This window comes from Polistes fuscatus, unplaced genomic scaffold (genome assembly GCF_010416935.1).
Source record: "Polistes fuscatus isolate 324 unplaced genomic scaffold, CU_Pfus_HIC Scaffold5, whole genome shotgun sequence".
NCBI lineage: Eukaryota > Metazoa > Arthropoda > Insecta > Hymenoptera > Vespidae > Polistes > Polistes fuscatus.
The window spans coordinates 12,925,248-12,953,054 of NW_025113129.1; the positions used below are offsets into that span (position 1 = coordinate 12,925,248).

Consider the following 27,807-nt stretch of genomic DNA (forward strand, 5'->3'; position numbering starts at 1 on the left):
ATACACTCTTGTGTCATTGTCGTAAAGAATATAAAAATGAAATAAACGACTTTACTCCCAACGCGTAATTAATTAACGGTGAGTCAGTGTCAAGTACAATACGAGTTTTATGAATATAAAACTTTCCTTATCTCTCTCTCTCTCTCTCTCTTTCTCTTATTTTATTCCTGGGTCTTTTTTTGTTCAACGTTGTGCTAATAATCTTATAAAGATGATAATTATTAACATAACACATGTTTATTATCCTCTATTATTAAAAGGAAACAAGATTTGCGAATGATACATATCTTTTCTTATATTTAAATCCAATTTTTATAAATGGATCGTTTAAACGTGCATATAATAAGTGTGTTGATAATATTTATATTTATTTTATATAGATTATAAACATCAAAAAATATTCGACGACAAGTGAAATTTATTATTCGCATATTTGAGAGATATTTCAAATTAAACCGGTTGATTATTATTTGGAACCAATTTTTATTTGTAATTGGCATAAATAGGGTGAAATAGAAAAAACATGTTCGTCGTTATTTTCTGAGTATCAGCTACTAGTAACATTGATTATACAATTTTCTTTTTTATTATACGGTAACGATAAAATCATTTGTGTAGAAGTAATAATATTTATGAAAAGATAAAAAATTGTTCGAATAAGTGTTCTTGTTATATATATATATATAGAATAATATGAATATATTTAAAACTTTGGTGATAAGTTGGTTTGAAATTTTGAATAAATTAATTTGCGAGATAATAATTTTAGAACGAGAATTGATATATATATATATCATTTATCAAAAAACTTATTTGTTCATATAATTCTATGCGTGATATCACATTTATATCTATTGTAAAAATTTAATAACACACTAAACAATATTAATAATAAATAAGCAACAAAGTGTACATGCCGCTATAAAAATGGAAGCTATTTTAACTAATTAACACGATAATGAACGTAATCATTGTGCAAATATCGCCATGAAAAAAAAAAAAAAACATAACAAAAAAATAAAAATCTGTTTGCATGCAAGTAAAAAGTTAAATATGCGTTAATCTTTGATATATTTTCAAGCAAAACGTTATAAATGCTTTTTTGATATGACAAATCTCAAAGATAAACGTAATAAAGCCTTTTTCTTTTCTTTTCTTTTCTTTTTTCAATGAATTAAAAATATTTCTCAAGATTTTCCTTCAAGCTGCTAGGATCGACGTTAGGACCATGACGTTCGACTACTTGTCCTTTCTTGTCTACGATGAACTTTGTAAAATTCCATTTGATGAAACTACCGAAGGTACCACCCTGGTGCTTTTTCAAATATTTCCATAAAGGATGAGTGTTTTCGCCGTTGACGTCTATTTTTTCGAATAAATCAAACTTCACCTAATAAAAATAATGAAATACGATTATTAACGTTAATAAATCATATCTATAGTTTGTTTAATAATAAATTATCTCTTATGAACTTAATTAAATATTATTTTAATAGTATATAAAATTGCAAAAAAAAGTAATAGAAAAATAATTTAGTATTACAAAAAGAAATATCGGATTTACCTTTTGTCTGTCAGCGAAGCTACAAATGTCATCACTGTTACCAGGTTCTTGGCCATTAAATTGATTACATGGAAAAGCCAGGATACGTAGACCTAATAAATAATTAATAATGATTCGATAGTATAGCATTCGGAATCGTTGATGATTTTTTTCAAACGACAATATGACCCAATCAAAAGTTCTACTTTCGAGTATAAGTTTTTAAATAATTTCGAGAATCAATTTCATCCCCCTTTTCAATTAATTTTTAATATATCCACGCTCACATTTCTTTTTTGTCTGTTTCTTTAAATAAAAATCGAAAAAGAAATGAGAGTAGATAAAATTGCGAATTGATAAAAGATAAAAATAAGTTTGTGAAAGGAGAGGAAGATAAAAATTTGTAAATATGCAAGAGTGTATGTTCAATTTAAAACGGATCGTTGCTTTTTCTCTTTCTTTCTTTCTTTCTGTTTCATAACTTGGGCTTGTCGTCGTCGTAGTCGTCGTCGTAGTCGTTTAAACTGATTTGTGTTTTAAACTTTCGCTCACTGACCTTTGGATTCGGCGTACTCGTCGTAGAGTTCATTCAATTCCTTGTAGTTCGTCGCAGTTAGTCCGCACTTCGAAGCCACGTTTACGATCAAGCAAACATGATTTTCATACCTAATTATTTTTAAACACAATTTATATAACAAAATGTTCATACAATTTAACAAATTCAAAAATTCAATTATATTTCAACGTGATCTCTTTACTCGTTTGTCAGATTATATTTGATTTTGTTAAAAAATAAAAAAAAAAAGAACGGGATTTTCAAAAGCAAAAAAAAAAAGGTATTTTATGATTGAATTTATTTAAAAAAAAGAAAGAAAGAATGAGAAGAATACTCACTTCGACAGAGGAACTTCTTCGCCTTTAATGGAATTAGCTGTAAAATCGTAAATCGATGTGGCCGATTTGTAATCCTGATTTCCACTCATGTTTTCAACAGCTACAAAATTCAAACGAAAAGAAATAATTTAACTCGAAAGAATTGAGAGAAGATTAAATCTTTTTCTTTTTCTTTTTTTGTTTTTTTTTTCTGAAACGTTCTATAGCACTACATAATTTTTTTTTTTCTATGCAAGAAAAAGAAATTAAATACTGCATCGAAAGAATCGTTTGGAAAAATCAACCCTCGTTAGATTAAACTCGTTTAATATAATAGTTAGTCATATTTTGAAATTGAAACAAACACGCTAACACATTTATAAATGTACGATGGTGCGTTCTACAAAACCACGCACCGGTTTTGTGAATTTTTGCGTGCACATGTGTGTATATGTGTGTGTGTGTTGGAATTCATGGCATTTGTTATTTATGGCTTAGCAGAGGGGGTGTATGCGAGTAAATAGAAAGGAAAGAATTTGTATACAAAACGTAATCGTGTTCACGGAATATTAACAAACGTAAATTTCAACGTTGGAATTAGGAGGAAGAAGACTAACGAGTTTAAATTCCTTCGATTTTTTTTTGCTCCTATTATTGTTTTTCTCGCGAACTCGATTACATTTTATTTTTAATTTTCATTTTTGCTATTTTTCGATCGAATAATCCGGGAAAAACAAGTAACACTTTTTTAAATATTACGTAAGGTTATTATTTTCGGAATTGAAATGCACTCCGAACGATTATCTTCTTTTTTCCTTGTTTATTTTCATTCATTGAAATAATAATAAAAAAAAAGAAGGTTCGTTGAATTTACGTGCCTGTTATGGATCGAACGAGAAGTGGGAAAGCTCCTGGTAGCAATGCGAGTTTTTTGATCGCATGCATTTTCCCATTCGTGAGCGTTTAACTTGTAACGGGTGTTCCTGAAATTTGTAGTGCAAACTTTCAATCAAGAGCTCATCGCACTTTCTTAACTATTTTTTTTTTTAGATTTTTTTAAAGGACTCTGGTCTCCTTGCGGAATTTTTTATTCCGTCCATTTTTAAATGAATGATTATTTAATAGACAAATTGATATAATAATTAATTAAAAAGGAAAATAGTGCATCGTGAGATTTATTAAATTTAATCGTTAATATTAGAAATGTATTTTTTGAGAAAAAGAAAACTTTTTTTTATGAAAGATTGAGTCATTGGTTGGCACGCCGGTCGTGTTCATAAAACAGGATTTTCACATCCGCCTTTTTCAAATATCGATGTAAACCGATAAGAGATACTTTCCAAGAGATAACGCACACCTATCGCGTCACCACATTCTTAATCACTATAATTCAATGATTTTTCAAATACATTAGAAACAAACCTTACTCGTACGATACATCGATCATTGAGAAACGAATGAATGTGATTCATCAGCTATCTATTGTATCATAAATCTGACTATAATTCTGCGATAAATCATTCATTTCTTGACATAATCATATGCAATACATATGTATTACAACACGTACATATGTGATATGCATATTTACTCTAATTTAACTGCTTTCAGATTCGGCATTAACCCTAATCCCTTTTTAGGAAACCTTTTGCATTTGTTCAAAAGAAAATTCGGAATTCAAAGAAAAGTTGGGCGTTTGACGATGCTTTTCCATTAGTTTCTCTCTCTCTCTCTCTCTTTCTTCATATATACGTCTACATATGTATGTATATGTATGTGTACTGCATACGTAATACATATATTTTTGAATATCATCCTTGTTTTTCATATCATAAACTGCATTATCACATTCGAATTAGTTCGAATGATTACGCGTATTTAAAAATAAAAAATGATTTCTTTTTATTTTTTTAAATAAATAAAAGTGTTCAAAACAATAGAAGGAAGTGACAATAGTAAATATCGCGAAATTGATTTAATGATTATCGACTGGGATAAAATGAAAATATTTTTCTTTTCCCAACAGTCGGTAAAAAAAGTCTGTTACCGACCGCGCGTGATTGTAACATGTCGCGCCATCTATCCGACCAACGGATGTATTAAAATATCTTCCGTTACTACGTCGAACCTGACGGTTTTTCCTATCAAATTTCGTGTATTCACCTTTCCTCTTCGAAGTTATTTAAAAATAATGAATATTGTTATTAAAAAAAAGGAAGATCGGATTTTCTCACATTGTTGACATATTATTCTTACCGAAGAAAGATCGATGTGAAAAAAATATACTAACGAGAAGTAGCACAACACTTATGGGTAAAAGATAACCACGAACACAATCACGTCGCATTGGTTTCCTTCGACGTACTGACAAACCGATGAGCAACTTTCGTGTAATAACTGCATACGGGGTTGTGAGGGGAAGGAGGAGGGTTTAGGAACCGGGTGGGAATCCGTTAGGACGAATGCGCGCGACGATTTTCACGAGAACAGTAACGTAATCACTTCTTTTACATACAATTGTTCAAAATGGCGTTATTTTTTAGAATCAAAAATAAAAATCAATCGACGATTAGGTTTTAAACAACAACGACGAAAATAATCGTCTGTAAAAATATTGAAAATGATTATTTGCGCGATAACATTGATGCGCACGCATTTATATTACTTTGATTATAGGAAGGGGAAAAATGATATAAGAGGTGGGAAGTGATCAACCGTCAATAACTCACAATCAAATAAATTTCACCCAGAATACATATAAATATCTATTATTAATATTTCCTTAGCTTTTTAATAAATTAATCGAAAGAAATATTAAACTCGTTTCTATTCTTATTTTCTTATCTAACGTACCTATTTCAAATCATATTTTTGTTATCGTGTACATTTTGATATTCTATTATCACTATTAAATTATCTTTTTTTTTTCTTTTATCATTTTATCGTATGAAAATTAATAGTTCTTGTCCTCGTATATTACTTTACTTTATTAATATCACATACATCGATTATTATAGTATTTAAAATTATTTAATTTCATCCCAAGTATTAATTTAAATAACGATTTGATTTTTTTCAAAGAATTTATGTACGCCTACGTAATATATTATACCTTCCTAGTTGAAAGAAAAAGGTAAAAGTCCAGATTTACCTTCTTAAATATTTGATTTGCGAAAAAAGGCGATGACATGTTGCAATCCAACGACATATGTTCAACGTGACACAGCAATTTTCTTTAGAATGACCAATACAATGTCAATAGGCTTAAGAATTCTCGTTGCATCGATGTGAAAGATTTATAGATCATTTTTTCTTATTTTTATTTCATTTTTTTTTTTTGTAATACAAATTTATCGTCGTACAAAGCGGTAATAATAAAAAAAAAATACTATTTTTCTTGGGGAATGTTAAGGTTAGAGTACACCCGAAAGAATATTTGATTAGATCTCACGATTTACCCTTTAGTTTAAAGTTTCGATCGAAACTTGAAGTGTGTCTACTATTTTCAACACTAGCAGGTGTAAAACGTGAGAAAATAAAACGTAAGAACATATTGCGAACCTTGACTCTGGTATTAAACATCAAGGATGCTCAAGTTACAAAACAATACGTTATTAAATATCAAAGAACATCACACGTCAGTTGGAAAGCGTCATTTCTTGGTCCACATCGTTAAAATCTTTGATAATTATTATTATATAACTATTAAAAAATTTCCAGTTTTGAAAAACAGGGTACTGGAATCTCTCGATACTGTCCTGTCATATTCAAATTGTATTTTTGCCGCCAAAAAATAGGTCCCCCATTTAATTGCTAACCAAAATAATTTCTAAGCAATTTTTTAAGCTTGAATAAAAGAAATTGAAATAAAATGTAAATGTTTGTATTTTATTGTTACAGTACATTGGTCCCATGGAAGGTATTTAGACACGAATTAAATCAAGTGCATCAGATAAGTTCTGGATTGCAAGCAATGGCATTGAAATCCACGATAGATCTCACGTGCAACGATTACATCTCTAATTTCGAGTTCGACGTGTTTACGAGGTAAATTTTTATTTAACTTTCTTTACAAATAATCACACACACACTTTAATTGTTAATAAACTACATATATATATTTGTTTGATCTTTCTACCTTTCCCAAACGTAAAGATTATTTCAACCATGGTCGACATTATTGCGTAATTGGAAAATATTGGCTGTGGCGCATCCCGGTTACGTTGCCTTTCTCACGTACGACGAAGTAAAAGCAAGATTGCAAAAATATTGTATCGCCAAACCTGGAAGTTACGTATTTCGATTAAGTTGCACGAGATTAGGTCAATGGGCAATCGGATATGTCACATCGGACGGAGATATTCTTCAAACAATACCGCACAATAAAAGTCTTTGTCAAGCACTTTTAGACGGTTATCGGGAAGGCTTGTAAGTAAAAATAACAACAAAAAACTATTCCTACATTATTCGATTAAATCAAAACTAAAAATGTATTTTTCATTCGAATGAACTTATGTGTATGTTGTATGTGTGTGTGTATGTGTGTGTGTGCGAATTATGATTAAACGTTATTCCAGTTATTTATTTCCCGACGGTCGTAACATTAATCCGGATTTAACGTGGGCGGTACAACCAACACCAGAAGAACACATTAAAGTTACGGCAGAACAATATGAACTGTATTGCGAAATGGGTAGCACATTCCAATTGTGTAAGATTTGTGCGGAACATGATAAGGATGTTAGGATAGAACCTTGTGGACATCTACTTTGTACACCATGTCTCACAGCTTGGCAGGTAGCAGTATTTTTTAATTTACTATAAAAACATTTCATTTTTATATAATAAGATATTGTCAAAGGAGGGTTTTATTGGATTGTCTAAAAAGTTTCAGAAAATCAATTATTCTTTTACTTTTCTTATTCTGTAGCAACAGCACGAATCTTTTGAACAAGCCAATAATGAACACTAAAACAATAGTATATATAAATTATTATCATTATTATTATTATTATAAATTTGTTATAATCTTCTTTCCATAGGATTCGGAAGGGCAAGGTTGCCCATTTTGTCGAGCAGAGATCAAAGGTACCGAACAAATCGTAGTGGATCCATTCGATCCTCGAAGAACACATCGACCTGGAACCCTCACATCATCGTCATCATCATCAAACAGTTCATCAACCCCCACGCGGGATCTCGACCCCGACACCGAGGTATCCGACTAGGAGTAGCACCTACCACCCCTTCCTTTAATTATTACATGTGCTATCTGTGTATAACAAATTATCCCAAAACATACACACAGTAAGCTTTCATTTTCAAAAGAATATGCCTGACGATATCTTATTCAAACGCGCATTTTCTTATGATCTCGAATATTAAATTAGATCTCTCGTATTTGATCGTTAAATTTTTCAACGATTGATACGAGAGAAAAATTATTATAGGACATTGTCTCGAAATTAATTAAGACCAGTGACCAACAATCTAATCACCTCGAAAGCCACCAAATTGTTGTGTCATGTCGAATGCTGATGAAAACGAGAGAAAGAAAGAAAGAAAGAAAGAAAATAAATATATTAGATATATATTTAACAAGATAAATCTAAGGGGACCAATTTTTCCAATCTTGATCAAAGTTTTTCGCGCGAGAGTCTCGTTCTTTTCTTTTTTATTTATTTATTTTGTCGCTTAAATTAATTCGCAATTAATCTTCCAAGTGATCGATCGAGAATTCATTTGCCTGATTCAAAAGATAGCAAACAAATATTATTCTGAGGAAATCATTTGTTTCGGTGGTGATCATAAAAATGGATTCCAATTGTTCGAGTATGTTTGTATAACTTGCTATTCAAATTTTTAAATGAACATGAACAAATTATTCGAAAAAAACAAAAACAAAAAGTATATATGAATTATTCTTAAAACCACTTTCGTAATCACTGCCAATACATTCATCGTCGTGATCGATTACTTCGAAGCTCGTTTTTCTTCTTCTTCTTCTTCTTCTTCTTCCTCTTCTTTTTTTATTTTGTTCATCTCAATTGATCATCGAGCACAGTGAATGCGAATTGGCATTTTGTTTTCGCAGTGCGCCGTTGTTTATCTCTGTTATTTTTTTTTCTTTTCGTTTTCTTTTTTTTCTTTTTTACTAACAATAACGTTCGAACACTTGTACCATTTCTCGAAAAGATTATCGAAAAATCTCCTAGTTTTGTTCTCGAGTCATCCTGGACATAACCCTTGGAAGGTAGGTTCGCTTTTTTTGCATTTTATTAGGAAGCTGTACCATTCAAGGCTTATTGTACCAATCCACTGTTCTCTCATTTCATTGCCACAACCAACCAACGCGAATACTCGAGGGAAAAATCGAGGAAATTCAACAGCAACAACGACGACGACGACTACGACGATTTAAAATCCCCCTTTTTTTTCTTTTTTTCTTATTGCAATTAACTTTTTCATTGCTTTCTGGAGATATTACAGCAACAGCAACAAAATCTCATTTATTCCTCCTGTTTTGTCAGGACCGTATTTAAATTATTCAATGCCATAGGCGCAACATTTTTATATATAATGCTTCAAGCAAAAATTCATAAACACATTTTATTTATTTATTTATTTAATTAATAATCATATTAGTCTGCATTTTTATGTATCCTTGTTCATGTAAATGTAAGTATAAGCTTTTTCCAAACAAAAAAAATGTAGTCCCATAGAAAATGAGACTGCAACCACTGTTGCGCTTAATGCACTTTATACTAAATACGGTTCTAGTTTGTTATCCTTTGTCATTAAAGGATACTCATTTATCATTTAAGAATAGCTAATTATTCTCTCTATCGAAGAGTTTGCCAAGCCGTTAAAAATCATACAAATATACAAAAGTAATTATATTATTAAGCACTTTTTTCTGAGACGTGTAATTCGTTACATAAATACGATTAAAAAGATTTAATTAATATTTATCATCGCAATGGACTTTCGACGGAAAAGTATTGATCGATTAAAAAAAAAAAGAAACACAAACAAAAAAATATATATATAATAATAATAATAGTAATAATAATAATAATAATATTAATAATAATATTTCAGAAGAGAGAGAGAGAGAGAGAAAGAGAAAGAGGCCTTAGGGTCACGCATTAATAATTTAACTTATTATCATATTTTAAAATAATATTTTCTCTTATATAATATAACGTACATATACATATGTACAATGTATAACACAATGAATCGATCACGATAATTGCGATTATACCTATCACAGTATTCTGTATGGTTAAGGATCGAGCTTTAAATCGATTGTTCGTAAAATTTTATGAACATTTAATAACAACATAGTGTGTGTGTGTGTGTATATATATATATACAAGGTGTTTTCATTAACCCTTTGGCTACAGCATGCTTTTGCCACGAATTTCGTTTCATATAAATTCGCTCGTACATACGCATAATCGCATGGTACGACCCCTATATGGGTCGGTCAGTCGTTCATATGGGGCCTTTGCATGGACGACCCCTATATGGGTCGCTAGTAACGAAAGGATTAAATGAAACACTCTGTATATGTACATATATATATATATATATATATATATATTGATCGATGCAAAATTAGAGAAAGGAATGGAAAACAATATATACAAAAATAAGAAATAGAAAATGCATCATATAAAGAAGATGAGAAAATAATAGTTAATTAGTTAATGTGAAATATGTCAACGATTGTGTGCGTATTTGTGTAATCTGTTAGAACTTATTATACACACATATATATATATACTTACACATATATCCATCCGTTGTTGGCGGTAAAAAGAGATTGTGTTGTAACATGGTATCGTATTTTTTAAATGCGAAAGATTTATCATTTTAAGCGAATAATTTTTATCCACTTTAATTTTAACGAAGAAAAAAAAAAACGAAAAAAAGACGAAAAAAAAAATACTATTTATTATTTATTTCGAAAATGGATATACACGTATATTGTATATCCGAAGATTTTTTATATCGGTGATTTTTATTAGCACATTATATATAAACAATATCGATTCAAATTCTGTAACGTATATATATATATCAACGAATACTTTTATTAATGAAACGAATAATAATGATCTAACGATGACTTATTATTATTGAAATAATCGATAAATGAGCCACTGACTATTTTCTTTTTTTTTTTTTTTTTTTCTTAATTCTTTTTAATGAAATGATTTTTCAATCAATTTTTCTAATAGTACAAGACAATAATATTTAATATAATATCTCATTGTCCAAACGTGTTGTTACCTAATGTGTCAACTCCTAATTGTTAGTATTATTTATACAACAATTAACATCGTTAGCTGTTAGGTTTCGTCATTTTATCGCGGTTCATTTTACACAACACAAATTACTTTTTTCTATTCGATTATAAGATATTAGGGATATTAAAAGGAAAAAAGGCAAAAAAGAAAGAAAGAAAGAACAATTACTTTTCTCTCTTCTTTTTTATTTTCTTTTAAATAAACGAATGTTATCACGATTAAACAAAGAGAGTGTTTATACGGCACACGTATATATCTGTACAGGGTGTTGTCAAAAAAAAAAAAAGAATTGATTGATACTTACTGAAAATAATTTTACAGATAAATTTTTTAATGTCACGAGCCTTATTACAAATTTATTTTATGAGATTTCCTGAAGTATTAGTCAAACTTTTCTTTAAAAGAAAAAAAAGAAAAAACCAACTCGCCCTGTATATTTGTATACTGTAAGCACATATCCTTTTTTTAGTTGAATTTGAATTTGTAATACACGCTAAATAATTCTCTACAAATTCACGAATGATCTCTCACAGTAATAAAAACAACAAAAAAAAAAGGAAGATACAAATTTTTTAAATGGAAGAAAAATAAAATGAAAAGAAAAAAAAAAAGAAATGTTTTTCGCGGAGGAATATAATATTGTGTTGCAATTTTTTTGTTATATCGTGTTGTTCGCATGAGAAAGATTTGAATATTTATTTCATAACGTTATCTACTGGGTCCATTGCTCTCTCTGCCCGCTGCATGATCGAACTAATCGGTAATGTACATACCTGAGAGAAGGAGAGATGTCACGTGTTAGAAAAAAAAAGATATTAATTAAGGTAAGTTCACAGACCATATCTCCGCATTATGGCAATCTCTCTCGCTTTTATTTAATTTTCACATCATTTCTTTTTATATATATATATATATATATTATATTCATTTTTTTCATTTTTTGTTTGTTTGTTCTTTTTTAGCGCTTTGTAATAATATTAATAATAATTATTATGCTATACTGCCAACTTTGTAACGTTTACACGCTCTCATTTATTTCGTTTTAAGAATCTCAAAATGATGCATTTAACAAACACTATTTCTTGGCTTTTTGGTGATAAGATGCGATTTCGAATATTTCACTTCATATATATGTGTATAATATTATTATTATATTAATATTATGTTATATGTAATATAGTATATTTATTTATATATTGTTTAATTTGATAGAAAATTGTTCATTATGAAAAATATTTATAAACATGAATAATAATTAAAAAGAAAATTATTTGATTTAGCCCCTGTACCACTGCATAGTTTACACACCCATGAATACGGCCTTGATGATAAATATACTATAATAATATATAATATATATATTAATATATCTTTAAGAATAAAGCGTTGCAAATTATATTAATAATATCATTATTAATTTCTCTCGTGCAATGCTTTATCTTACTTAGAAAATATCAAATAATTATACAACTGCGTATTTTGTGTTATTCTTACAACAATCATATGAATCACTTTATCAACGTAAAGAAAAAGAAAGAGAGAGAGAAAGAGAGAGTGAGAGGGAGAGAAGAATTCATGTATCAAATAATCTTGCATTTCGTTGCATTCGCTAAAGCAAAAAGAAAAAAAGAAATATTTTTGAATTAAGATACAGTGCATGATCTCTTTCTATTTCACGTAATTATTTATTCCTACTTGTTATCTGTGTCAAATCTATCCCTGATATAATTTTATAATGTAAATATTTTCTATTAGTAATAATAATAATAATAATAATAACAATAATAGTTAATAATAGCAGTAGTAGTAGTAGTAGTAGTAGTAGTAGTAGTAGTAGTGGTAGTAGTAGTAGTTATAGTAGTAGTTATAGTAATTAATGAAAATTCGAATTTCTTTTCTCTTGACGTAAAAAAAAAAAAAAAGAAAGAAAAACCTTTACTCTTCTTTTGCTTTTCTTTTATATATATATAATTTTTAAAGAATTGAAGAATCATCGAATATAAAATAAAAACCAATATAGTTGCGTTAAAAATTGACGAATTTGTAGAACGAAGACATCATTAACGACTTCCCCCTTCTGATCTGGATGTTTTAGGATATAATGGAGCTAAGGAACGGACTTATTTGCGACGACTCGGATGACGAAGATGATAGTAGTCCAACAAATTCACCGATACTACCTCGAAGAATCGTACCAAGTCCACCGTTACCTCCAAGACGTCCATCGCCATCACCAACGCCGAGTAATCATCTTCGAAATGGTCGTTCGCATTTGGTTGTTCCGAAAGAAAACGCACCACCTCCGCCATCCTCTGTCACCGTAATTCTAAGTTCAACTGCTGATAGTCAACACAATAAAAGTAACTTTCCAATAACATATCTATACGAAATGTCATATTGAAATATTGATACGCGAGATAACAATGAATTTGTTGTAGTTAATAACGAGGTGAAGTACGATATGCTGCACAGAGCTTCCTCGCCATCGCAAATACCACCTGTACCACCTACGGTACCACCCACAGTAATCAGAGGAAGTAGCCACGTTCGATCATCTCATGGAAATCACGTATCCGCCATAGTTCACGTTCCACCGATATTACCGGAGAAAGGAAATCGTATTATTTCAAATAATTGCACAGCAACAATAACAACAGCGACTACGACGATTACTACTGCTATTACTACGGCAATGGCAACAACAACTGCCACTGCAACTGCAACTGCAACAACAATAACAGCAACAGCAACAGCAACTACAACAACAACACCCACTACAACTACAAGTTTAACAAATGCAAACAATGTTGTGCCACCGGTACCACCACCCTTATCCGCTCCGAGGCCACCAAAAGGAAGCAAAGAAACTTCGAAGCAAGATCACCAATACGAAAATACGATCGTCATACCCGGTACAAGGCAACACGTTGTGAAAAATATCAATCTCGAAGTAAACCGGGCACGTTTGACTGCTCTCATGAAGGCCAGGGATGATATTAATGGTCCAACGAGCAAACCGGAAGCTGCTGCTTACGAAAACGTTAATATTGAACATATCACCAGGCTCACCTCGCTTGGTTTTGCACAGGACGCTGTGATAAGGGCTTTGGGTATCACAAGGAACGATTTTGAAATGGCTTGCGACATTTTGCACGAATTCGCGACGAAATCTTGACCCGGTAATGCAACACTTTGATTTTTACCTATTTAATCTGCTATTATAGATCATAGATTTTTATTTTCTGTTTTCTCGATGTTGAAAGTATACGCGATCAATTGTGTTTTTTATTGTTGCTTTTTTTTTCTTATTTTTTAGGCTCGGCCACTGCTGGATCATGACCAGTTTTACCCATAAGACATTATTTTTGACGTGGAAAACGTTATTCTTCGATCGTGATATAAGATATTTAGAGACTTCTGTGGTATTAGGAAAGAATCCTTTAGCCAATTTAACTTCCTATCTATCTTATCAAATATAACTATCTCCCTGTAATATTTTTTTTTTTTTCATATAATTTAGCATCACACAATGCTAAAAATGTAATTGTATGAGATAACTAACGATGAAGATTGCATGATCGTGATAGAATAACATAAATGAAAAAGAAAAGAGTGAAGAAACGATGATATTCGTTGAAGTATATTATCTAATATAAAAAAAATAAATTATTTATAATAATTAATATATATATATAACAAAATCACTCTAACGATGTATAATCTTTATTGTTAGTTATGATAAACGTTATCAGAGCACGAAACTACGTACGCATCTCCCATTTGGAAATACCATGGTATTTAAAGGAAGCTTGGTAGATTTTGTGCGATAACTTGGGACTGACGAATTTAAGAGAGAAAAATAAAGAATAGTTATAATAGTACTAGAAAAAAAAAAGAAAAAAAGAAATAAGAAGAAGTAGAATAAAGAAAAAAGAACACGTAATTATTTATACCCGCCGAGTACAAAGTATTTTTTTGCGAACTTCACTTACCAACAAGCGTAACGTGCTACACACACACACACAAAATCTTTTACTTATTTTTATTTATTTTTATTTTCCCTTTTTTTTTCTCGCACAATTAACGACAAAAAATTGTTTCTAGATGTATACTTAAAAGTCAGCAAAAAAATAATTTTAATATTAAATTCAGTGCGGAGGTAATGATGATAATAATGACGGTGACGACGGGAATGATGATGAAGATGAAGGGAAAAATGACAATGAGAAAGTTACACGTACCATGTGTATATGCGCAAATACGTTTAACGTATTCATCAAATGTGATACTTATGTTTGATATGTGTACTGCAATAAATGCAGACCCCCTTTGACTGTTCTGTCGTATCCTATCGATATATAATTAACAAAAAAGATGATTATATATAGTTAAATGATAATTATCATTCGCGTTTAAACACTCCTACGCATTGGGATTAGTATATAAATTGGCTATGCAATGCTATATTGTTATCGATCCTTTCTTATGTAGTTTGCACAACTAGTCGATTATATGAATATATAAATATATATATTTATATATAAATAAATAGTTATGTATTAATATAACTACTCTGTAACATATATTTTTTATGTTACAAACTGTACTGATCCCATCGTTGACCTAATGATAATAATGATAATGATAATAATATTAGTAGTACGCGTTATGATCGAAAAGATATCAAAAGTTATTTTATTAATTTAATTTGATGATCGATAACCGTACGTATATCGTGGTAATAATCATGCGGATATTATTATTATTCAATTGTTATAAACGTCTCAATAACGATGCTATTCTTTTCAAACTTTATCTCCTATTTAGTTACTTATTGTTTTTTTTTTTATTATAATTGTATATCTCCGTTTATTTATCACATATTTTATAATTGTATATTTTTTTTGTATTTATCATTTACAAATCATTCGCAATGACACTCCCAAGTGGAATATATTTTTTTTTCTTTTTTATTTAAAATATCGCGTTAAGATTCTTATAACAATTTAATATTTTCTAATTCGCGTGTATAATATAAATGACAAATTTTGTAACATAAAGTCTATTTTAATAGCATCGCGCTCGCGAACTTCTATTTTCTACGGTCAATGAAGTAACGTTATTTATTGGATAATAACTTTGTTGTATGTATCATCATCTCATGACTTAGTTGAAATAGGAAATATTAAATTATTTTATCGTTAATTCAAATATCCACAACGTTAGATATATATTAATAATACTTTGGATGTTCTTGAAAGTCTTGGCAAAGTAATAGAGTTTAAGTATTTCTTATAAATAATATTCCAAAAAATTATATTTCGAGATTAAATATTACGGAAGTTACGTAAGAGGAATCGTATTGAAATTAAAAACATTTTTTCATTTCAATGTAATACAAAAATCTGGATGTTGTAGGCGCTCCAAAAAAAAAAAATATCTCTGTAATAATATATTCTATATAGAGCTTGTCCTACACATCATTCTACATTCATATCTATACACGTTGACCATGTACCAATTATATATGAAAAGAAAAAAGAAAAACTCTCCCCCCAAAAAAAAGAAATAAGAAAGAAAATAATGTCGCTTTATAAATTATTAAAGTAAATGGCACGATAAATATAAACTGGTACGCGCTTTCTTCAACCAAGTTTCTTATGATACTAAGATACGAAAAGTGCTTTTACTATAAAAGAAAAAAAAAAAAAGACAAAATTATTTGCATCAAAGGTAAAAAAGTTTTGTTGTTTCACTCTTATGCATATAAATATTCACCCTTTTACGCCATAAAAATCTACCTCGTGATAATGCCAAAGATTACATCATGGATTATATTTGAAATCGAACGAAGACGCAACTGGATTGAATATTATATTTACAAAACAATAAATTTAAATTTCCGTGTGCGATTTTTCAAGATAAAATTGATATACGTAACGTTTGTAACATAATTGTTTGCCCAGACGACACATTGAATTTTTTTAAGGTACACACGTATAACACGTTTGAAAGCGATCTTTAAAAAAAAAAAACAATTATTTCATCTATATTACATATCGCATTAAAATATTGAATGTGTTTGAAGTAAATTCACACGGCAATCCCTATCTTCAAATTATATATACGTCCTTATAGATAGACTTGGTAAGTTTAGCTGCCCTATTTTTCTATATTGTATATTTATCTTGCTGTATCGTGTACGTAATATCTTATTGGCAAAGTAGACAATTTCATGATCCATAAAAGTAGTTTATCCGAATATTCTTTTTATTCTCTATGATGCACTAGAGTTAAAAATTAATCGATTGGTGCAATATTTAGTATAGAATGTGTAGATAGATTTTTCTTTTATTTCATTATTTACTCTGTATAAAAATTGTTTTACTATCTTTCTTGAAATAAAAATAGAATACCGTTTATATAAAGGCCATGTATTATATCTATCTGTAGAATTTATTAGAGTACAACCTTATGTTTAGAATATTAAATAGAAAATATATATATATATATATATATAGTTAAGTATTGCTAAATATATTATTTTTTTTAAATATACATATGTACAAAATTTATCTTGAAATATTGAGAGTCTGAATTTATCTGGAAGAAAATTCCTTTTGCATTTTTTCGTATCTTCGCATTTCTTCTTTACTAACAGATGGACTCCAATTATGTATCGCTTGTTGAAAATCTGATAGTTCAACAATTACATGATTAAATTGTTCAAGAATATTTGTAACATTCTTGTCTGTTGTAGTATTATCCTGCTTATTATTGATAATATTAAGAGTCCTACGTGCAGCATTGAGCCAAGCATTGGAACAAATAGAATATAAATCAGCACCGGTAAGATTAACGGGTAAATCTTCTTTAAGTTGCATCAACTCGTTTCCATTATTTAAAAATGTAAATTTATACGTTAATGCTTTCAAGACATTAAGTTCAGAATCAAAATTCGAATGGATTCCAACGTATAACAATTTATCAAATCTACCAGGTCGAAGTAAAGCCGGATCGATTAAATCTGGCCTGTTTGTAGCACCTATGATAAAAATATTACTTGCTTTTTCAAGACCATCCATTTCTGCTAACAATTGAGAAACGACACGATCCATGACGCCACCGCTGTCTCCGTTTCTGCCGCGATTAGGAGCCAACGAATCTAACTCGTCAAAGAAAATGATGCATGGTGCTGCAGAACGTGCTCTTTCAAATACTACACAAAAATAATTTAAATTCATTATATTATTTTATTTATCATAATACAAATTTTGTTTACCTTGTCTAACATTCTTTTCACTTTGTCCGACATACATATTCAAAACTTCGGGACCTTTAATGGACAAAAAGTGAAGTTGATATTCTGTTGCAACTGCTTTAGCAATAAGAGTTTTTCCTGTACCGGGTGGACCATATAAAAGTATGCCAGATTGTCCAAAACCAAAATTATTCAATAGAGGTAAGCGAATCCTACGAATGATCTCGTGTTTTAAATCTTCTAAGCCACCAACATCCTTCCACTGTACTTTCGGTATACGTGGCATTCCTTTGCAATCCATATTTATCGATTGTATATATTCTAAAATAAAAGAAAAATTGTATTTAAAATGTTTATACTAAATAGACTGAGAAAGATAATATAATAAATAATAAATATTATAAAATATAGTAATAATGTTACCATAAGCTTTAACAAAGTCATCCTTTGTTAACATTATGGAATTCTCAGAACATTGCTTAGTTCTTTTACAATATATTTTTATGGCATGCAATGTCAAAGTTACTAAATCTTTATATTGAAAATCAGAACACAATTCAGCTATTTTTAATAAATCCGCATCGTAATTTATTCTTTGACACGATAACTGCCATTTTATAATGTCCATTCGCTGTTGACGATCCAAACTTTCCAATGTAATAGTTTCAGTAAATATTCTATGTAATTCACCAGGAATTTCAGACCCATCCGAAGTAGCTATTATTATAATTGGATAATTTAGAGTTTTACTGTAAAGATCGTTTATTTCTTTTACAAAAGCAGATACAGTTCTTTCGTCTTTCGTCCCTTCAAACGTTTTACCGAATACCTGTATAAATAATTATTATTTTTGTTAACAATATTTAAACAATTAATACGTATATATACGAAACATTTGAAATACCTGAATATTGTTCAAGCAAATTATACATGGCGCACATTTATTGGCATTGTGTATCAAAATACGTAATTTTGCTTCGGTTTGCGCTGATATTAAAGTTTGAATTTCTGAAAAATCTACATTGAGTAAATGCAAGCCCGTTATTTCCGAAGTTATTTGTACTATTTCGTTAATTCCAGAACCCGGTGGACCCGTTAGAAGAAACACAGGTTTTATGTGTAATTGGATATCTGTAAAAAAATATCATTTAATCTATCTAATAAAATAAAATAATAATAATATGGACACAAAGTTCTCACCAGATTTTATGAACGGTAAAATACAGTCTTTCAAAGAATTGGAAGATTCTACCAAAGTTGGCGGATAAGTTTCGAGATAATAATTATAATCCAAATCTGTTTTTGTAATCCAAATTAATTTGTCCAGTAATAAGTAGCTTTTTTTACAAGGAATATAACTATGGATATTATTAACTTGTATAAGTGATGTTTCTCCTTGCACAATAAAACAGCCTTTGCTGATCAGATCATTACCAAGTTTCTGAGCTATGATTTTAAAATATATCATAGACGGTATTTGATTAGTAGAATATATATGATCCTTTGCATATTCTTTTACATTGATACTGAATACATCTTTCCACCTCAAAAAGCGTGGTTTGGAAAAGTAATTTTTTAACAACACATCTATTAAGTTAGTTGAACAGTCATAAGGATTAGAAATTAGCGAGACTTTAACTTCGCTCGCAAAGTTAATGATATTATCTATCGTAGAAACTGAAAAATATAAAAATTGTAATTTGTTTTCATCTTACATCAACTATGTACATTGCAGCAAATTAAACTTACCAAAGAAAAGTTTATCATTCAAATCTATACAATCAAACAAATTTTCTAAATTATGTCGCATAGTTTCAGAAACATAAATTACATTTTGTTCTGTGTCTTTGAAAGGTATAATTAATACTTTATACTTCTTATACGATGACTTGCAACATAGATTAAACCAAGTTGGTATCGATGCTTTAATTCCATCTACGTTTGTTAATACGCATGCATAAGGATCTATGTAATCATTAACATGTTCAATTTGTTTATTTACCAAATGTTTCATAGCTTTATCCGATAACGTAAAGCAATGAATTTTTGTTCTCATTAACCTTTTGAATTTAAATTGCATGTAACATAAAAATATATAACTAAGAACAAAATAAGGATTTTGTCTCATATATGTTTGAATTAATGATTGTAAGAAAATGACATAAAATGACCACGAATACATTGTGTAATATATAAAGAGAAACACAGTTTCTAAATAATAATTATTATTAAATGAACAACTATTAAACCATTAACATTTGTTTCAAATATATGATTTACAAATCCAAATGTAAGTGACATCAAATAATTCTTTTACAAGTTTTATACATAAAAAAATGTACATAAATATAAGTAGTTAATATATTTAGTATAAAAGGAAATGAATTTCATATAATATTTATTATCATCAATAACACATGATATTGTGTAATCAATGCAAGAAGAATGTGAACCACTGTCCAATAACAAAGAATGACATCGTCATTGGTTAAATGTTTCTGTTGGAAATGAATTTGAAAAGACGTTGCGAACCACTGACGTGGCATCCTTGGACCAATGGGTATCAATTGTGAGTGTTGCTATAGTAACACACGTAGATCGAGAAGTTGCGGGATCAAAAACGAGGTCTCCCTCGTCTAACAGCTGTAGTACTTGCCTCCTCTGTACTGTCGGTAATTTTTGGTTACAGTAATTCGTGTTAAACTAACGTTTAAACTTTATTGAGCTCATCTTTCATGATTTAATTTATCGATTTCGTTGAAAGCAAGGGTATTTAATAGTGAAATTGTATTTTGGCAACAGTGTCACTTTACTTCTAGATCATTTGAAAGTGCACCGTAGCAGAAGACATCGAAAACCGTTGGTGGTTTGATAGTCGTTAAGTAGAAACCTAACCTAACATTGTCTACTACGATAGCGTCCTTATTGCAATTTTCCTAGCGAGTTAACTTCGAATTTAAATAACGAATGTAATATTAAGAATATTATGCACTATAGTGGTAAGTAAACATATTTGTATTACATCTTTAAACGATATTAACGATTATCTTTCGATTCTCTGCTCGATATATGCCGTTGTTTGTGTCACCGATTCTCGATTAACTGTAACACCGTTCGTAAAGATGCGTATATGCCGACATCGCACACTATTTCTTTATTTTTTTAATATTAATTACAATTTGTGACAAGAGAAATATTAAATTATCGTTACGCGTTTTAATAATATTTCAATCATATTTTTGTACCTCTGTTTTCGTATTAAATTTTTTACAGGTTATCAATGTAATCCTTTAATCGTGTGAAACATTTAAATGCCATTTGTCATATTATGCATTTTTGATTATTTTTATTTAAGTATATCTTATTTGTTTTGTAATTCAACTGAAATATTTTAGTGTTTCTTCTTCAGAGTGTAAAGTGAAAGAGATAAATTGTTAAGCAAGGAATGGATCCTGCAACTGTCATCGCTCTGTGCAAGGAAAACATTCAACCACTTCGTTATGGTAGAAATGCAGCTCAATTGGGAACAGCTTTAAGAGCACAGGAAGATGCAGAGACTCAACAATTACTTCTTCAAGAAAAACAGTATGATTTTTCTTTGAATCTTTATGACTTCTTTTTTTTCTTTTTCTTCACCCTTTATTAACAATCGTTGAAGAATTATTAAAAAGAATGCATACTTCATCTTAGAATATATGAAGATGCAATTAAAAACTATGAAGGAGACGATCCTTTAGAAAATTGGTACGAATATATATTATGGATTGAACAAAGTTATCCTAAAAGCGGTCATGAGTCGCATATTGGAAAATTATTGCAACAGTGCTTGGCGACATTCGAAAAGGAAACAAAGTATTATCAAGATCAAAGATATATACGTCTTTGGATCAATTATGTGAGTCGTTGTTTTTCTTTTTAATCTCTTGCACTATAATAAAGACCCAAACATGAAAAACATGAATCATGTTCGTAAATATGACACGCAACTCGGTGCATTAAACTGTAGTGCAATGGATTAAAGTAATCGATGAGTATACTTTCATGGAATAATTTATTAAAATACTTTGATTGTAGATAAGTATGCAAAAAAATCCCTTAGAATTATATCAACTTTTATATAATAATGGAATCGGAACGATGGTAGCGGACATGTACAGAGCATGGGCCTTTGAATTAGAACAAATAGAGGATTATAAACAAGCAGATGAAATTTATTTATTAGGCTTAAGAGCTCGAGCAGAACCGTTGGAAGAATTAGATTACGCGCATAAGTAAGAATCGCATTCACACTATAATTGTAACTTTTTATTATTATCAAGAAATTCATTGGCATATAGCATAATATGATCATTTAATAAATTAATTCTTATAAAATCGCACCACTCGTAGAAACTTTCAGTTAGCAGTAGCTCGTAAAACATTTGGACGCATGGACGATAGAGGTGATACATCGTTGTTTGAGCAAAGACAAGCATTTAGTTCATTGAAAGCAATCAAAGCTGGTAAAAAGGTTGGTACGATAAGAACTGGACATCGTGTGCGTGATTATTTACCTGGTAGCGTACCTCAGGTTACGCCTATGCCGAATACAAGACCAAATGCACGAGTCCAAATATATCAGGTAAAAAAACGTGATATTAAATGTTAAACAATATTTATAAACTTTAATATTCGAAGTAAATATAATATGATTTAATAAAAAATATTAGGATGATATGCACGCAGAGATGAAAGGTGCGAGTATATTAGATCATGTACCCATAGAAGATATGATGCATAAAGAAAATACAATTAAACCTGGACCATGGAGCAGCGGTACCAAAAAATCTAATTTGTTGTCATCTTCTGTTAAAACTGCCTTTAAAAGTATTTTATTCATTAATTATAATCTAATATGTTTGTATGTATATATGTATTATTTATTTAAATATTTCATTACTTTTAGTTCACGAAGATGATCAAGATGATAACGACATGCAGAAAATAAGATTGTTTCCTAATCATACATCATTTTTCGATGGGAGCAAATATTCTGAGTACATGCATATACCGGTATATGTACCAGATCGAACAAATGTAAATGTTATACTGAAACCACACTATCCTAAAGATATAGTTTATGCCAATAATATGGATATAAGTATGGAAGAAATTAGAGCTCAACATTATCTTCTTAAAAGGTATTTTATATTTTTATTGAATAAGTTTATTTTATCATTGGCTAATGCTTTTGAAATATTATACAACGTGACGACTTACATATCAATATTTTCAGTAGACAAAGCCAGGAGATGCAGAAAAAGTATTCTGACTTAGAAATAGATGATAAATGTTCAAGAAATGTTGATTTACAAAACCAGCCAAAAATAATGGACAGAGAACCTCAAAGTCAAAATATTACATTGCAAGAATTACAACAACATAGGCACGATTATATACAACAACAAAAAATGGTACAAAGACAACATAATCTCGAGCTTCAAAGAAGAGAAGTGGAACATTTAGAAATTGAAAGACACAGAATCCAAATTGAGCAACAAGAATTGCAAAGACAATACGAAGTTGACAAGCAAACTTTAGAAAATCAACGACAAAACGCGAAGCAGCAAGAATTAAAAAGATTAGAAATTGAAAGGATAGAAGCTGAACGAATTGAAGCCGAAAGAATCGAAGCTGAAAGAATTGAAGCGCAGAGGATCGAAGCTGAAAGAATAGAAGCGCAGAGGATCGAAGCTGAAAGAATTGAAGCACAGAGGATCGAAGCGGAAAGAATCGAAGCCGAACGAATAGAAGCGCAAAGAATTGAAGCAGAAAGAATTGAAGCTGAAAGGATCGAAGCTCAAAGAATGGAAGCTGAATTAAATACGCAAAGAAAATTACAAACGAGTTATTTGCATCCGCATCATGCGTCATCTTTATCAACGGATAATGAAGAACATTTGCTTGGGCAAAGTCTCACAGTAAATACAAAGGAAGCGATATCAGCTGTACAAGATTTATGGCATTCTCCAAATATTACCTCTGCTACACCACGTTTTCGTAATCCCATAACACCTCGAATGACAGATTCTAGAACAAAATTATCTTTTGACATTCATATGGATAGTTCCATGACACAGCATGCAATGTCTAATAAACATCATCAAGGATTTAATATACAACCTTACGAAGATCAAGAAAATCATCAAAGTTTTCATACTCCTCATCAGAGTTATGTTGCTCCGGCACAACACACGCCATACGGAAATCATGGATTACAAAATACTTATCATTACCCAATACCGGTATGATAATAATTTTTATATTTAAACAACAAATTGCATATAAATAAAAAAAAGAAAATAAAAATAAACTTTATTTCAGCATCACGATCAGCAGGTACAACAACTGTCACATCATCAACACCACCAAATGATGCACCCACCTCAACAACCACACCAACAGCCACACCAACAACCACACCAACAACCACATCAACAACCGCACCAGCAAGCGCATTCGTTGCATCATCAATCCCTTTCTCAGTCTCAACATCTTCAATCGCATTCGCAACTTCACCATTCGCATTCGCAACTACATCACTCGCCACACAATCAACATTTGCAACATCAGCAACATCACCCACACCATCATATGCAACAAATGCAACATCCTTCCTTTGGCAATATGTTACCAAATGATATCGGATATCAACAATATCCACCCTCATTGGATCCAGCTCTTTTACAACAAAATTCCGAACCTCAGAAACCATTACATTATTCGTCGTTCAACGAACCTAACGTCGAAGCTAACAAACCTTATAGAATGCCTCCTGAACTACCGTATATCAAATCACCGGGCATGAATCGTAGAGACTTAAAATATTTGGAGAATGCTGAAAATAAAGAAAATGCTATTGTTGTTGATTATAATGGACCACCTGAAGAAAACATGCCACCAAAATTAACAGAAGAAGATAGCTTGTACACAGATGATAATCTTGGTATATCACCTTTATCAGGACCTGACGAAACTTGCTATACCGAGGCATGCAATGCTTTATTAAGTAGTTCTACTCCTATGACTAATCATTTTAGACTATCGCATAGACCAAAGGATGTACCACAATTTTCAAACCAAAATGTTCCACATCACACGTATGTGTATTTTTCTTATAAATATATTTATAATAATTAACTTATTAATCTAATAATAATAATAATATATATATCTTTTTTTTTAAATAGAATTCCAGATGTACATAATGGTAACACAGATGAAAAATTAAGCGTAATAATGGAATCAACTAGAGAATACGTTTCAAGCAGCTCAGCATCTAGTGCTAATACAAGAACAGCTGCCTTAGGTTTTACATTAACAAGAGAAGAAATGAGTCTGATTAAAGAATCGGGTACGCGTAAGTATATATTCATTCGTCCTAGATTAAATATTGTGTATATTAACATTGATCATTTTTTTGTTTTACGTAATCCAGAACAAATTCCTAACGATTCTATACTAGTGGGCAATCCACCATACGAGCAAAAAATGCGCGCTCAAATTCAAGCTGTAAATGCTCAAAGTCCACGCACGGTACAACGAAATGTGGATCAAATAACATCTGAAATAAAGAATAATTGTGACTTACGAAAATCTATTACATTTAAAATGGACAGTGAAATAGACAATCAAGAAAAAACAGATACTATGGAATGCGAAGAGCATGAACCAATGGAACAAGTGGAGGAAGAAATCTTTCAACTTCCTTCCGGAAATATTAATCCTTTTGATAAAAATTTAATTGCCGGTCTTTTAAGAAACATGAAATTTCCGCAACCGCAACATGCAGAAGGATATGTGAGACTAAATACTAATTTAAATAAGCTTGTGCCTTCAACTACCATTACGCTTGGTTAGTAGACTATAAATAATATTATTATTATTATTATTATTATTATACAAAATATATTAGGTAGTGAATTAATTTTCTTGTTATTTTCTTAAAGGACCAGAAGCGTATAATTTGGAAAAGTGCCTTGGGAAAGGAATGTATGGAACAGTTTTTAAAGCAGTAAATATGCAAACAGGTCAGATTGTTGCTTTAAAGACCCAAAAGCCTGCATGGGTTTGGGAATATTACATTATTAGGGAAATAAAAGCCCGCCTTACAAATGCACATATGGTATGCAGTATGGACGTTAAATTAATAATTTTATTCACACACACACACACACACAATTACCATTTATAATTATTTATATTTTCGATTGTCATTGATTACAGCTTCGAGGATTTATGGATGTTTCAGTAGCTTATATAACAAATAACGTCAGTCTACTAGTTTCCGAATTTTCCAAATTTGGAACGTTATTATCAGTAACTAATCAATTTAAAATGTCCACTGGTAAACCATTGAATGAACCACTTGCTATTTTCTTTACTATCGAAATGCTTCAAATTGTTGAACATTTACATAAATGCCAAATAATACACGGGGATATAAAACCGGATAATTTCTTATTCATGCGATTGTAAGTATTTTTACGTTTTTAATAATGATTCTTTATTAATTAACCCTTTCGCGTAGCATGACCCATATATGGGTTGCTAGCAACGAAAGGATTGAACAAAACAACAAAATAAATTACATTTGTGGATTTGAATTTTATTTTTTATAGACCAACAGAAGACGTCAGACCAACGATACAATTGATAGATTTTGGATGTAGTATAGATATGAGCTTGTTACCAGAAAAAACAACGTTTACTCATGTCATTAAAACGGAAGAATTTACGTGCATTGAAATGCAAACTGGTAGGCCTTGGACGTATCAGACGGATTTATATTGTTTAGCGGCAACAAGTCATTGTTTGTTATTTGGCAATTATATGAGAGTGTCTAACGTTGGTGATCGTTGGTTTATAAATTCCAAGTTACCGAGGTAAGAAATGATTTTCAATTCGAAATAATTTAACAATGATTTTCCAATAACTAACACTTGCAATTTTAACTTTAAAATCTTTCTCATTTATTATACACAGATATGCAAAGAAGGCTGCTTGGGAACCGTTCTTTACAGAATTATTAAATATCGAATCGTGCGAAAAATTACCTGACTTGTGTAAATTACGAAACGTAATGGAGGAAGCTTTACCACCCGTGCCAGAATTACAAACAAGGCTTAGACATTTCTCTAATATACTCAACAACCGATAACGCTTACTTAATTTGCTAAAGCAGATATTATTATTATTATTAATATTATTATTATTATTATTATTATTATTATTATTATTATTATTATTATTATTATTATTGCCCGATGTGTATAGCACACATTTAGTAAAGAACCAACGTTTAATAAGAAACAACAAGATTAATATTATTGTACTATTTATTGTAAAAGTTACTATTATAGAGTGATATATGTACTTCACAGTTACAGTACATGAAATGCACGTTTTATGATGGCCTGCTTTGTGGAGGCTTTATTGATTTATAATATTGCTTGCACATAATCAATAATATTAGAAGCGTAAATTTTTATTATCTGTCGAATGTTTATCATCAATCTTCTAAATATTCTCTCTTTACCGCGTAGTTTTGTTCCCCTTTTTTTTCTTCGTTTAATTATATTACTATTATTATTACTATATTTTAATCTTCTTCATCATCATGAATATATGTCTTTCAAAGTACCTCGTGACATATAGTACCTGGACGTTAGAGTGTGTTGTCACGCAAAGTGTGTAAAAGAAAGCAGAGAATAATTGTATTATAAGAATTTAAGCAAAGAAAGACAAGAAGAATTTAGTTGGAGATATTGATA

General features: G+C 30.2%; 4 protein-coding genes across 13 annotated transcripts in view; 2 read left to right on the top strand and 2 right to left on the bottom strand.

The window, feature by feature from the left end:
- Positions 1 to 15,549, top strand: part of LOC122522384 (E3 ubiquitin-protein ligase CBL-B-B) — a 40,017-nt gene extending 24,468 nt beyond the window's left edge. Inside the window, exons 2-8 of one of the 2 annotated variants that reach the window (XM_043643465.1) lie at positions 6,317 to 6,463; positions 6,572 to 6,844; positions 6,994 to 7,216; positions 7,459 to 7,632; positions 12,830 to 13,094; positions 13,173 to 13,913; positions 14,051 to 15,549. In XM_043643465.1, coding sequence (XP_043499400.1) covers positions 6,317 to 6,463; positions 6,572 to 6,844; positions 6,994 to 7,216; positions 7,459 to 7,632; positions 12,830 to 13,094; positions 13,173 to 13,909 — 1,819 coding nt within the window. In that variant the 3' untranslated portion in view covers positions 13,910 to 13,913; positions 14,051 to 15,549. The remainder of the gene's footprint in view (positions 1 to 6,316; positions 6,464 to 6,571; positions 6,845 to 6,993; positions 7,217 to 7,458; positions 7,633 to 12,829; positions 13,095 to 13,172; positions 13,914 to 14,050) is intronic. The other variant, XM_043643466.1, reaches the window with a different exon arrangement.
- On the bottom strand, positions 1,157 to 4,794 carry LOC122522386 (probable phospholipid hydroperoxide glutathione peroxidase). 3 transcript variants are annotated; one of them, XM_043643471.1, is made up of 6 exons: positions 4,673 to 4,760; positions 3,295 to 3,399; positions 2,438 to 2,537; positions 2,100 to 2,209; positions 1,565 to 1,656; positions 1,157 to 1,390 (listed from the first exon to the last, which is right to left on the bottom strand). In XM_043643471.1, the coding sequence occupies exons 2-6, from the start codon at positions 3,359 to 3,361 to the stop codon at positions 1,175 to 1,177; spliced, it is 585 nt and encodes a 194-aa protein (XP_043499406.1). In that variant the 5' UTR covers positions 3,362 to 3,399; positions 4,673 to 4,760; the 3' UTR covers positions 1,157 to 1,174. The 3 variants fall into 3 exon arrangements, with proteins under 3 accessions (XP_043499406.1, XP_043499407.1, XP_043499405.1); XM_043643472.1 differs by lacking the exon at positions 3,295 to 3,399 and having other exon boundaries at positions 4,707 to 4,794; XM_043643470.1 differs by lacking the exon at positions 3,295 to 3,399 and having other exon boundaries at positions 4,673 to 4,792.
- Positions 15,550 to 17,152: 1,603 nt separating the features above from the next.
- On the bottom strand, positions 17,153 to 20,320 carry LOC122522383 (peroxisome assembly factor 2). Of its 2 annotated transcripts, XM_043643464.1 has the most exons (7): positions 19,998 to 20,053; positions 19,745 to 19,930; positions 19,196 to 19,672; positions 18,900 to 19,126; positions 18,419 to 18,824; positions 18,017 to 18,316; positions 17,153 to 17,953 (listed from the first exon to the last, which is right to left on the bottom strand). In XM_043643464.1, exons 2-7 carry the CDS (start codon positions 19,803 to 19,805, stop codon positions 17,334 to 17,336), a joined length of 2,091 nt encoding a protein of 696 aa, XP_043499399.1. In that variant the 5' UTR covers positions 19,806 to 19,930; positions 19,998 to 20,053; the 3' UTR covers positions 17,153 to 17,333. The 2 variants fall into 2 exon arrangements, with proteins under 2 accessions (XP_043499399.1, XP_043499397.1); XM_043643462.1 differs by having other exon boundaries at positions 19,745 to 20,320.
- A 108-nt stretch (positions 20,321 to 20,428) lies between these two features.
- Positions 20,429 to 27,776, top strand: LOC122522381. 6 transcript variants are annotated; one of them, XM_043643461.1, is made up of 15 exons: positions 20,429 to 20,994; positions 21,391 to 21,580; positions 21,686 to 21,890; positions 22,070 to 22,266; positions 22,385 to 22,616; positions 22,705 to 22,861; positions 22,941 to 23,175; positions 23,274 to 24,279; positions 24,359 to 25,134; positions 25,225 to 25,388; positions 25,473 to 25,889; positions 25,984 to 26,159; positions 26,261 to 26,508; positions 26,656 to 26,919; positions 27,020 to 27,776. In XM_043643461.1, the coding sequence occupies exons 2-15, from the start codon at positions 21,441 to 21,443 to the stop codon at positions 27,192 to 27,194; spliced, it is 4,392 nt and encodes a 1,463-aa protein (XP_043499396.1). In that variant the 5' UTR covers positions 20,429 to 20,994; positions 21,391 to 21,440; the 3' UTR covers positions 27,195 to 27,776. The 6 variants fall into 6 exon arrangements, with proteins under 6 accessions (XP_043499396.1, XP_043499391.1, XP_043499393.1 ...); XM_043643459.1 differs by having other exon boundaries at positions 20,430 to 20,994; positions 23,271 to 24,279; positions 25,225 to 25,394; XM_043643460.1 differs by having other exon boundaries at positions 20,430 to 20,994; positions 23,271 to 24,279.
- Positions 27,777 to 27,807: the final 31 nt, after the last annotated feature.

Bases quoted from the DNA above. Each gene is read 5' to 3' on its own strand.
- LOC122522386 (XM_043643470.1), bottom strand. From the start codon at position 4,763: ATGCGACGTGATTGTGTTCGTGGTTATCTTTTACCCATAAGTGTTGTG. The intron at 2,210-2,437 runs GTGAGTATTCTT...AAAAATAATTAG, and splicing joins GAAGAAGTTCCTCTGTCGAA to GTATGAAAATCATGTTTGCT. The intron at 1,391-1,564 runs GTAAATCCGATA...TATTTTTATTAG, and splicing joins GCTTCGCTGACAGACAAAAG to GTGAAGTTTGATTTATTCGA.
- LOC122522383 (XM_043643462.1), bottom strand. From the start codon at position 20,177: ATGTATTCGTGGTCATTTTATGTCATTTTCTTACAATCATTAATTCAA. The intron at 19,673-19,744 runs GTAAGTTTAATT...TATATTTTTCAG, and splicing joins GAATGATAAACTTTTCTTTG to TTTCTACGATAGATAATATC. The intron at 18,825-18,899 runs GTATTTCAAATG...TTATTTATACAG, and splicing joins TTTGCTTGAACAATATTCAG to GTATTCGGTAAAACGTTTGA.
- LOC122522381 (XM_043643456.1), top strand. From the start codon at position 21,441: ATGGATCCTGCAACTGTCATCGCTCTGTGCAAGGAAAACATTCAACCA. The intron at 22,617-22,704 runs GTAAAAAAACGT...AAAAAATATTAG, and splicing joins CACGAGTCCAAATATATCAG to GATGATATGCACGCAGAGAT. The intron at 22,862-22,940 runs GTATTTTATTCA...CATTACTTTTAG, and splicing joins TGTTAAAACTGCCTTTAAAA to TTCACGAAGATGATCAAGAT.